This window comes from Populus alba, chromosome 1 (genome assembly GCF_005239225.2).
Source record: "Populus alba chromosome 1, ASM523922v2, whole genome shotgun sequence".
NCBI classification, from domain to species: domain Eukaryota; kingdom Viridiplantae; phylum Streptophyta; class Magnoliopsida; order Malpighiales; family Salicaceae; genus Populus; species Populus alba.
Window position 1 is genome coordinate 46,766,198 of NC_133284.1, and position 11,993 is coordinate 46,778,190.

At 36.9% G+C, this 11,993-nt stretch overlaps 2 protein-coding genes and 1 pseudogene across 2 annotated transcripts; 2 read left to right on the forward strand and 1 right to left on the reverse strand.

Annotated features, from left to right (window-relative positions):
• The first annotated feature begins 509 nt into the window (after positions 1 to 509).
• On the forward strand, positions 510 to 2,664 carry LOC118036327 (G-type lectin S-receptor-like serine/threonine-protein kinase SD1-1; annotated as a pseudogene).
• Positions 2,665 to 5,158: 2,494 nt separating this feature from the next.
• Positions 5,159 to 7,774, reverse strand: LOC140955272 (uncharacterized). The gene is made up of 5 exons (XM_073407506.1): positions 7,334 to 7,774; positions 6,402 to 6,941; positions 6,163 to 6,305; positions 5,791 to 6,084; positions 5,159 to 5,543 (listed from the first exon to the last, which is right to left on the reverse strand). The coding sequence occupies exons 1-5, from the start codon at positions 7,772 to 7,774 to the stop codon at positions 5,159 to 5,161; spliced, it is 1,803 nt and encodes a 600-aa protein (XP_073263607.1).
• Positions 7,775 to 9,740: 1,966 nt separating this feature from the next.
• LOC140955273 (uncharacterized) lies at positions 9,741 to 10,472 on the forward strand. The gene has a single exon (XM_073407508.1). The coding sequence runs from the start codon at positions 9,741 to 9,743 to the stop codon at positions 10,470 to 10,472; it is 732 nt and encodes a 243-aa protein (XP_073263609.1).
• The last annotated feature ends 1,521 nt before the right edge of the window (positions 10,473 to 11,993 follow it).

The following is an 11,993-nucleotide window of genomic DNA, read 5'->3' on the forward strand; positions in this document are numbered from 1 at the left end:
AACATTACAAGTTGCTTAATTTGGATACATTGACTTGCCATTTCTTAGCTGATCTATTTCCATATAACAATCCAACGTTCTCTTTCTCTTTCTGGTTCCTGTCATAAACTTTCATTGCTGCTGCTGTTGATTTATTTCCATAACAAGCCAACGTCTCTTTCTGTTTGTGTCTTGTTACCATGAGAGTTGGTTTGTTTCCATTGTTGCTGGCGATTCTAATTAGCCAACGTCTCTTTGATTTGTTTCCATGTTGCTGCTGACTGCTGCAGTTGATTTGTTTCCATGAGGGCTGATTCGTTTCCATGTTGGTTTCCACGTTGCTGGCTTACAGCTGCAGTTGAATTGTTTCCATGAGCATCTGTCTTATTACCATTAACACTATCCACACGACAAATCGTAGATAATAGATAACCATGATAAAGGGTGCTGTAGCTAATAAAAATTCTACCCCTCTTGACTTTCCTATTGTTGTCTTTTAACTCCAGTTTTTCTCTTCCATGCTGTAGATATTGGAGATGGTGCCAGGATAAATAAAAAATCCGAAGCCAAGAAAAGGATCATAATAAGCACTGTGTTATCTACTGGGATTCTGTTCCTTGGCCTAGCCTTGGTCTTGTATGCTTGGATGAAGAAGCATCAGAAAAACAGTACGTAATTCACACCATGAACATTTAACAAGTACTCCATCTCTCCATTTTCAGATAAGATGTTTTGTTTCTTTTGAATTTTGATTTTTAAAACTGGAAGGCATCGTCAAAATGTTAAAAGAGTATTTGGTGGCTTACTGGAACCAAAAATATTGTTCCCATGCTTCTTTCTTATTCATGCCAGTTCTGCCTGCAGGACAAATGACAGAAGCTCTGGAAAGAAGTTCAAATAACATGCAGAGGAAGGAAGATCTGGAACTTCCATTGTTTGATTTCAGTACCTTGGCTTGTGCAACAAATAATTTCTCTACCGACAATAAACTTGGAGAAGGGGGCTTCGGGACAGTTTATAAGGTACTAATCTAAAAACAATCAGGCAACTAGATTGCTTCAATTTTTCATGGCACAGACTGATTTTTATAATTTGTTGGTATTAGTTTGCCTGGAACTTCTACCACGGACAGCCTTTAAACATAAAACAATGACTGCTCGGAAAGTGTTCAAACTTTGTAGTCACGACAGCCTTAAAACATAAAACAATGACATCACACTGTGATTCCCTATTCTTACAAGACAACTGATTGCTTATGATACTGAATGATTGTTTGCAGGGAACATTAGCAGATGGACGAGAAATAGCAGTGAAGAGGCTCTCTAAGATTTCGAGACAAGGTCTTGATGAGTTAGAAAATGAAGCCAATTATATTATGAAACTTCAGCACCGGAATCTAGTGAAGCTTCTAGGATGCTGCATCGAAAGAGATGAAAAGATGTTGATCTATGAATTCTTGCCTAACAAAAGCTTGGACTTTTTTATTTTCGGTATGAATCTCTCAAAACCGCTACAAATTCTTTCCAATTTGTGATTTTATTTGAACATTCTTTGATTTTTAAGTGCGCATTACCTTTCTTTTCGTAACCTTGTCATATCCATTTAGGAATCTGATGCTATAATGATTTGAATTGGGCAAATAATTGACAGAAAAAACACGAAGCTTTCTACTTGACTGGCCTAAGCGCTTCAACATTATCAATGGTATTGCTCGTGGCTCCTTTATCTTCACCAGGATTCAAGATTAAGAGTAATTCATAGAGACCTGAAAGCCGGCAATATTTTTATTGGATTATGAGCTGAACCCGAAAATTTCAGACTTTGGCCTGGCTAGAAGTTTTGGAGGAAATGAAATTGAAGCCAATACTAATAAAGTGGCTGGTACATAGTAAGTGTCTCTTCGACATATGATTTTTATCTTCATTTTTTTCACAGACACCACTTAACATTCCATGAATGAGTGCAGCGGCTACATATCCCCTGAGTATGCAAATCATGGACTCTACTCGGTAAAATCAGACATCTTCAGCTTCGGTGTATTGGTGCTAGAGATAGTGAGTGGAACAAGAACAGAGGATTCAGTCATCCAGACCACCATCTCAACCTTCTTGGGCATGTAAGTTTCAAAACTATTTTATTTACTCTTCTTTTCATCTTACTCTTGAGCACCTATGTTAGGTTGCAGGTGCTTGAAATGTTTTTGACACTCGGACACTTCAAATGCTTTAAATATTTGTAAAAGTCTGCAAACTAATCCAGTCTGAAAATGATATGCATGATGGTTTTGGATCAAAGAGTCATGGGGAGATGGAGTCACTGCAAATATTTTCTTAATTCTAGATATCAAATCTGTATATAATAACATGGTTTTGTTTATCAGGCTTGGATACTGTTCAAAGAAAACAGGTCTTTGGAGCTGGCTGCAGATTCAATAGCTATAACATGCAATTTATCAGAAGTGCTACGATCAATTCACGTGGTTTATTGTGCGTGCAAGAAAATCCAGAAATGAGGCCAACCATGTCAAATGTAGTTTTGGTGTTAGGTAATGATGATGCACTGCCTCAGCCTAAGCAACCAGGTTTCTTCACTGAAAGGGATGTGATCGGAGCAAGCTGTTCATCCAACCTCAGCAAACCATGTTCAGTTAACGAATGCTTGGTTTCAGAGCTAGAACCAAGATAGATTGCTTTTAATGTTGTCGGTGTTGATATTTTGTTTCTCTATTGTTATGCCGTGTTCTCTTATTAGAATTACAGCAATTGTGACTACTAAAAATGAAATTATCACCAAAATTAACAATTATTATTCTTGATATTGTCCCGGTGACAAACTTATCTATCTTAGTACAGATTCTGTATGCACTGTGTAAGGTGATTAATGTTGGAATTAATTTTGAAGCCTTTCTTTTTGTAGTTTTTCACATTCTAAAATCCAAAACAGCTATAGTTGAATTCAATTGTATATTCTTATTCCAGAAACAGGGGATTTATACATCACAATATACAGCCTTCCTAGTTATGTTAGGAAAGGAAACAATTACGATCTCATGACAATCGGGATTTACATAAATAGAAGATAAACATGACTATTACAGCTATAGTTTCCTAATGTCTCTCGGTTTGTACAGCTCATGCCAACACTCCTCCTCAAGTTGGTGTAGAAATGTCTTTGATACCCAGCTTGTCAAGTGAGCTGTGAAAGTTTTTGTTTGAGACGGCTTTTGTAAGCATGTCCGCAAGTTGGTCCTCTGATCTGACGAACAGAAAGCGAATTACCTTTTCTTCAAGATTCTGCTTAATAAAATGCCAATCTATCTCAATGTGCTTCGTTCTATCATGTTGGATTGGGTTCTGAGATATTTCTATCATGGATTTATTATCGCAATATAAATTCATTTCTGAATTTGGTGCAAAGCCAATTTCTGAAAGCAGGCGTCTGAGCCACAAAAGCTCACAAAGCCCCTTTGCCATACCTCTAAACTCGGCTTCCACACTTGATAGAGCTACCACCATTTGTTTCTTACTCCACGTAACCAAGTTGCCTCCGACGAATGTGAAGTATCCTGATGTGGATTTTCTGTCGACCAAGTTTCCTGCCTAGTCTGCATCTGTATAGCCTTCAACATCTAAGTGATCATTCTTAGAGAACATAATCCCCTTTCCCGGAGCTGATTTCAAGTATCGAAGAATCTGAACAAGCGTATCCATGTGATCTTTACTAGGGCAATGCATAAATTGACTAATCACGCTCACCGTGTATGAAATATCTGAACGAGTATGAGATAAATAAATTAGCTTACCCACTAGTCATTGATACCTCTCTTTATCGGTTGGGGTTTGATCATGATACTCCCCAAGTTTCTGATTCTGAATTGTTGGAGTATTCGCCGGCTTGCAGTCGAGCATTCCAACTTTAGCCAGTAGATCAAGTACATACTTTCATTGTGATAGAAAGATGCCTTGTTTTGATTTGGCCACTTTTATTCCAAGAAAATATTTGAGTCCACCCAAGTTCTTCATTTCAAATTCCATGGCCAAATGTTTCTCCAGTCTATAGATTTCTTCTAAATCATCTCTTATGATTATCATGTCATCGACATAGATTATCAAGGCAGTTATTTTCCCTAGTCGTCGTTTTAGGAAGAGAGTATGATCAAAGTTGCTTTGTTGAAAACCATACTTTCTCATAGCCATGCTAAAGCGACCAAACCATGCACGCGGTGATTGTTTCAGCCCATACAATGCCCTTTGTAACCTGCAGACAATTCCTGTGGAGGATGACATATAGCCTGGTGGGATATCCATATATACTTCTACCTTAAGATCTCCATGAAGAAAGGCGTTCTTCACGTCAAATTGGTGTAGGGGCCAATCTAGATTTGCAGCCACGGATAACAGCACCCTCACAGTGTTTAGCTTCGCTACCAGAGAAAATGTCTCCTGATAGTCTATGTCGTATGTTTGAGTATATCCCTTAGCCACCAACCTTGCCTTGTATCATTCAATGGATCCATCTGCTTTGTGTTTAATTGAGAATACCCACTTACACCCCACTGGTTTCTTTCCAGCCAGCAGTGGGACAAGATCCCAAGTTCTGTTCCAATTCAAAGCTTCCATTTCCTCTTGTATTGCTACTGACCATTTGTGATCTGCGAAGGCTTCATGGACTCCACAAGGAATGTGATCTGAAGACAGCTTTTGCGCAAATTTTATAAGAGGATCAGACCACTCTTTTGTTGTCATATGATTAGAAATTGGGTACTTGGATTTCTTCCCTGCTTCTCTAGGAGAGTAGTGAGCTGGAGCTTTTCCACGGTTACTCCTAAAAGGTAAGTGATAACCAGTTGCAATATCCAAAACATTGCTGGAAGGTGATGTAGAAGGTCTTACCTCAGGAATATTCTCAGGAGAAGGATTGTCACTGTCGGGTACTTCCACAAGAGGGGTTCTTCTGCTAGGAGATTCATCATTAGAGTCAATAACCATAATGTCTTCATGCAGGCCATTATCGTCAGAGTCAATAATTGTTGATGGTGTTCCTGATGATGTTCCCGTTATTGCTTCTTCCTCTATATGTCTAGCAGCATCCGATGTCATCATATTTTCATCCATTTATGTAACAGCTGCTTCTGTCTCCTCCTGTGATGGCACCACTGTCACCACGGTAGGGGCTGCTGTCACCATGGTTTTCTCCTTTTGTGAAGGTGCATTGTCACTACAGTAGGAGCTGTTGTCACCACTGTTTCTTCAATTTGTTCTGTCCACCACTTCTGCTCTTCATCCCAAGTCTCCCGCTGAAGAGAAGAAGCTGATATATGTGGTGAATAAAACTTGTTCAATTCTACAAATGTGACATCCATTGTTAAATACACTCGATTTTTATTCGGGTCATAGCAGCGATACCCTTTCTTATTGGTACCATACCCCAAAAATATGCACCGAACAGCACACGGTTCCAGCTTGGTCCTTTGATTTTTATGCAAATGAACAAAGGCAACACATCCAAATATATGTGGCTTAATGAGGAGTAAAGATGGTAGAGTGACATTGTTTTGACAAAACCTGTAATGGGGTGTCGAAATCCAAAACCTTAGAGGGCATACGGTTCATTAGATACATAGCTGAAGCAACAACATCATCCCAATGACGGCCAGGTGTATTTGATCCAATCAACAAGGCCCGTGCAGTTTCTAAGATGTGTCGATTCTTCCTTTCAGCTACTCCGTTTTATTGTGGTGTCTGACTACACAATGACTCATGGAGGAGACCAGTTCTTTGGAAATATTCATGAAAATCGCAATTCATATACTCTCCCCCATTGTCCGTCCGAAGAATACGAACCTTTGCTGAATATTGGTTCTGAATCATAGCATGAAATGCTCGAAATACACCAAAAACTTCATCCTTGCATTTCAACAAGTATAGCCATGTCATTCGCGTACAATCATCTACAAAAGTCACAAACCATCGTATACCCGAGATAGTTGTAATAGGGGAAGGTCCCCAAACATCAGAGTGAATTAGAGTAAATGGAATATCACTTTTATTCATGCTAGTTGGAAAAGGTACACAGTGACTCTTGGCCAATATGCATGTTTCACATCTGAAATTTGAGTAACTCAAAGTTGAAAATAACTGCGGAAATAAATGTCTCATGTAGCTAAATGAAGGGTGCCCCAACCGAGCGTGCCATAACCAAATCTGTTCTTCGTGTGCGCTAGATGTGCGACTCATGGTATTGACTTTGTTGAAACTGAATTCGTTCATGTAGTATAACCCCTCTCTTTTAGTACCACGCCCAATAATCTTTTTCATGAGAATATCCTGAAATAGACAAAATGTTGGATACATTAGTACTAAGCAATTGAGTTCTTCGGTGACTTGTCCCACTAATAATAATTTACTGGAAAAAGAGGGTACTAAAAGAGTGTTAGCCAATGGGATTGAAGATGATATATCTACGGTTTCAGCTCTTTTAACCGGATACATAACCCCATTGGCATTGAATATATTATTTCGCCTTGGCTCTGAAATTTCCACAAGATCATCTTGACAAAACATCATATGATCAGTAGCTCCTGAATCCATTATCCAATCTTCATTCTTGCATGCGTTAGACACAAGTAAGGCATTGCTATCATTACTGGAATTGTTACCTGGATTACCGAGAGAGGCTGCCATGTCCTCCTTTGTTTCAACAAGTGGGACGAGTGAAAGGGTGGCTTCTGGATTTATGGGGGCTGAATTAACCATGGCTGCTCTTCCAGTTCCACCAGCAGCTTCTTTTTGTTTTCGTGCCTTGAGTTTTGTCCACCATTCGGGGTAGCCATGTATTTTAAAACATGTCTCATGGGTGTGTTTCAAGTTCCCACAATGGGAGCATCCTCCTTCCACATGGCCCTTAGTTTTTTTAGGATTTAATTTCCCCCCGTGTGAAGAGGAGTTTCCAGTCTTGGCTACCTGCAATGTAAACTTGTTTTGTGAAACAGTTCTCATACCTCTAGAGATCATTGCAGCAGCATTTGGAATATTTCCTCTGTTGGACAGCATCACGGCCTACCTCATGTCTTCCCTCCGGACATGGGCATACGCCTATTCTATAGTTGGAAATGGTTTCAGTTGCAACACATCACTCCTGATTTTATCAAGCCTGTCATCTAATCCATCGAGAAAGGTGTACACCCGATCCTCATGCAAGAGAGTATTGTATTTTTATATATCATGAACACAAACCATTGGGTTTGGACGACGAAAGTCAATCTCCCTCCATAAGCCTTGGAGATCATTGTAGTATTTTTCAATTGGTTCCCCTGATTGTTTCATCTATTTACTCGCCTCTTTAGATCATATACCTGAGATGTATCAGTCCCATAAAAGTAAGTTACAACAATTGAATCCCATACCTGTTTAGCTGTAAGGAATCGAATGAAGTTGCTGACCAAGGATGGGTTCATTGAGCTAATTAACCATCCTTTTACCACTGAGTTTTCTGTCCTCCACCTCCTAAATGAAGGGTCATTCGGTTCGGGTTGTGGAAGATCACCATTTATATATTCCAACTTGTCTTTTCCTGAGATGAACTTCTCAACAATTTGGGACCATAAAGCATAATTGGTACCATCGAGTTTGATACCAATCTGTGTCGCGGTAATATCATGCATTACAGTTGGAGTCTGTGTTTGATTCTGGTTTATGGCTTGAGTCATTCTTGCCATAAGGTCTTCAAGATTTGCAGCCGTATTTGGGTGCTCTAGTTCTGTCGGTGTTGCTTCCATTCCTTCTATTCCCTCCATTATTGTATGTTGCTATTGGTTCCAGCAACTTTTGTTGTAGCAGTAGATCAATTTGAGGATCTATGCTCTAATACCATGTTAGTTTGAGTAGGGTTTCTATAGAATTCAATTGTATATTCTTATTCCAGAAACAGGGGATTTATACATCATAATATACAGCCTTTCTAGTTGTGTTTGGAAAGGAAACAATTACGATCCCCTGACAATCAGGATTTACATAAATAGAAGATAAACGTGACTATTACAGCTGTAGCTTCCTAATGTCTCTCGGTTTGTACAGCTCATGCCAACAGTTTTTCACATTCTAAAATCCAAAACATATTTTAGTTCAGCAACATATCTCTAGAAAAAAAAAAGAACAAAAAAGAAAAGGGGTGAGTGTCGTGTGGGGTTAGTGTATGACTAAAATGAAAAACAAATTTTCTATGAATTATGTGTGTATGAACAGCGGCATGGTTATTGTTTGTTTTTTAAAAAAGAAAAAAGGAAGGGGTGAGTGCCGTGTGGGGTTAGTGCTATGTGTCGAGGACAAATTTGACAGCGGATAGCGAGGAGCAGGGGCGGAGTGAAGGGGGGGCAAGCAGGGGCCCGGGCCCCTGTAAGACTTTTTTTTTTTTTTTAAGAAAGGCTGAAAAGAATGGGCTGTGATTAATGGACTGTGATAAAAACCTACGTGGAAAGCAATATGTGTCTCCAGCCTCCAGGGAATGAAAAATAAATATAAAGGGTGAATGTGTTTTTTGTCTTTTCCCTCCCTATGCTATAATATAACCCTAATATAAATTGTTGTAATTCCAACGCAGCCACTCAAAACAAAAACAAGAATAAAGATTTTAAATAGAATTTTTATGCGGAAAGATTAAAGCAGAGTACTGTTTGATTTATCTCTTAGTAAACAAAACAAGGTACGTAATTGGATATCGATAACTCAAATTTAAAATGTATTTTTATTTTTGTTTTGAGATGTTTATTAAGAATTTAATAAGATTTGTTTTTATAATTTTTGCTTTTTTTTTTTCAAATTTGCTAGTTCTAATAATTTGTTTTTTGAATTCTTGTTATAGTGATTTTTTTTCCTAATTAATTAGATATATTTTATTGGTTTTTGATTATGCATGGATTTTTTTTATGTTTTGTTTTTAGCAGAGCCACCAAAATTATCAATTTTTTCTCACTATATATGTTTTGATTTTAGGTTGAACCATGAACAAAATAAGAAGAATTGATTCTTTTTTTGAAAAAAAAAAGGAAAAATATTGATAACTCACAGCTTAGTGAACCAGCTCCAAGTAATGTTGAAGTTATGGTTGAGCAGCCTCTATGTGCTTCAGTTTACAAAGAACCTGCACTGATTAGTGAGTAGCCTCTTACTAGAATCGATATTGCTTATTTAATTAGAGATCCAAGCAATCGTCCTCAAATTTGGGAATACCCGGTTAATCAACAAGATAAAATTCGAAGGGCATACATTAATTTGGGGTCATATCAACCTTTGATGTCTGAATATTCGCTAACTGGTAATAAACATCCTCGTCGATTTCAGTCTCATTGGTTCAAAAGTTATCCGTGGCTTGAATATTCAGAGAAAAATACTGCATTTTGTTTCCCTTGCTATTTATTTTCAAGTAAACCATCTGGAAAGCCAGGATCAGACACATTTACTGTTAAAGGATTTAATTGTTGGAAGAAAGTTAATGATGGGGAACGATGTGCTTTTTTGACTCATATGGGAAAAGGTCCAAATTCAGCTCATAGATTTGCTACCAGGTGCTTGGAAAATTTGAAAAATCAGTCATGTCATATTGAGAAGGTAGTTAAGAGGCAAACTACTCAAGAAGTTCAGAATAATCGATTGCGTATTAAAGCTTCAATAGATATTGTTCATTGGCTCACATTTCAAGCATGTGCTTTTAGAGGGCATGATGAACGTCCAGAATAAAAAAATCGAGGTAATTTTCTTGAAATGATGGAACTTTTAGCATCATACAATGAACAAGTAGGTGCTCTTGTTTTGGGTAATGCTCCACAAAATGCTAAATACACCTCACATCAAATTCAAAAAGAAATTTTGCATGTCTTTGCTAGAAATGTTCAGTCTTCAATTCATCATGAGATTGGTGATGCAAGATTTTGTTTAATTGTTGATGAAGCTCGAGATGAATCTAGAAGAGAGCAAATGGCCCTTGTTATTAGGTTTGTTGATAGAAGTGGATTTATACGAGAACGATTTTTGGATATAGTTCATGTCAAAGATACAACTACTGCAACTCTTAAGGAAGAGATTTCCTTTGTTTTATCTCATCATAATCTTGAAGTTCAAAATATTAGGGGTCAAGGATATGATGGTGCCAGTAATATGCGTGGAGAGTGGAATGGTTTGCAAGCTTTATTCATTAATGATTGCCCTTATGCATATTATGTACATTGCTTAGCTCATCAGTTACAATTAGCTCTTATTGCTGCAGCTAGAGAAATATCTGATGTTCACACTTTCTTTCAGAATTTGATCTTTATTATTAACATTGTTAGTGCTTCTTGCAAGCGTAATGATGAGTTACGGGCTTTTCAAACAACTACAATTGAGCATCTAGTTGATATTGGTGAGATTGAAACGGGTAAAGGAGTTAATCAAGTAGGTGGTTTGCAACGACCTGGAGATAGCAGATGGAGTTCGCATTTCAAATCAATTGCAGTTTGATAAAAATGTATGGGGCAACTTGCTTGGTTCTTGAGAACATTGCTTTAGATGGATCTACTTATTCTCAACGAGGTGATGCGGCCTTTTCATTTAAGTTGCTAATGTCATTTGATTTTGCATTCTTCTTACATATAATGAAGAATGTTATGGGAATTACTTATATGCTTTGTCAAGCATTGCAACAAAAATCTCAAGACATTTTAAATGCTATGCATTTGGTGACTAGCACAAAGACTTTAATTCAGAAGTTAAGAGACGATGGTTGGGAAACTCTTTTAGAAGAAGTGACATCATTTTGTAAGCATCAAGACATTGAAGTTCCTGATATGGATACTTTTTTTTCTAGTGTGGGACGATCTCGTCGTAAAACAAAATCAGTAACAGTTGAGCATCATTACCGAGTTGATATATTTACAGCTATCATTGATCAGCAATTACAAAAGCTAAATAACAGATTCAATGAGCAAGCGATCGAGCTTCTTAAATTGAGCATAGCTTTAGATCTTAGAAATAGCTATAAATTATTCAATGTTGAAGATATATGCTTGCTTGTTGACAAGTTCTATCCTGAAGATTTTTCTGACCAAGAAAAAATTCATTTGAGATTTCAGTTGCAACATTATGAGGTTGATGTACCCAATCATCCAAAGTTAAAGAATATGTCATCGATTGCAGATTTATGTCAAGGATTGGTTGAAACAGAAAAATCAACAATTTATCCACTCATTGACAGGTTGATTCGGCTTATCTTGACTCTTCCTGTTTCGACAGCAACTATTGAACGAGCTTTCTCAGCGATGAAGATTGTTAAAACAAGACTTCGCAATCGGATGGAGGATGATTTTCTTGCAAATTATTTGATTGTCTATATAGAAAAAGAAATTGCTGAAAGATTCCCAATTGATATGATAATTGATGATTTCTATTCGATGAAAGAACGACGAGCACAATTAAAATAAATATGTAAGAATTATTATTTATTATTTTATTTCAAAGTTTATTAAACATAAATAATGTTTCATTTTAGTTAATGCTTCTTATATATTTTGTATGTTTGTATTTAATAGGTACAAAGATTATTATATATTTTGTAATACGTTCTTTAAATAAAACTAAATCAAGTAGTTTTTATTTTATTTTTACTTTTTATATATAATAAATTAAAAATATATATTATATTTTTTGGCCCCCCAACAAATAATCCTAGTTCCGCCCCTGGCGAGGAGCCTTCCATATTTGAATTTGGAAGCGTATAGAAAAAAGAAAAGAAAAGAAAAAAAGTACAGTCTGCTATGGCTGCCAACTAATGTTAGGCATAAACTATGATTGTTTCGATCTTTTGTGGAATGGAATTATTTGGACTTGAGATCCATGTAAACTTTTTAATGCCTTCAAACAATTTAAAAATTGGTCCATAAATAAAAAATGAACTTAAAATCAAAATATTTTTAAGGTTAAATCTAATTTCTAAAGCAATATCAAGATGAAATAATATTTTAAACTCTACTACTCAAATGAAAC

Coding starts and splice junctions, on each gene's coding strand:
- LOC140955272 (XM_073407506.1), bottom strand. CDS start 7,774: ATGGAGGGAATAGAAGGAATGGAAGCAACACCGACAGAACTAGAGCAC. Junction 6,942..7,333: donor ATGGGACTGATACATCTCAG/GTATATGATCTA, acceptor TTTACATTGCAG/GTAGCCAAGACTGGAAACTC. Junction 6,085..6,162: donor ATTTGGTTATGGCACGCTCG/GTTGGGGCACCC, acceptor CTCAAATTTCAG/ATGTGAAACATGCATATTGG.
- LOC140955273 (XM_073407508.1), top strand. CDS start 9,741: ATGGAACTTTTAGCATCATACAATGAACAAGTAGGTGCTCTTGTTTTG.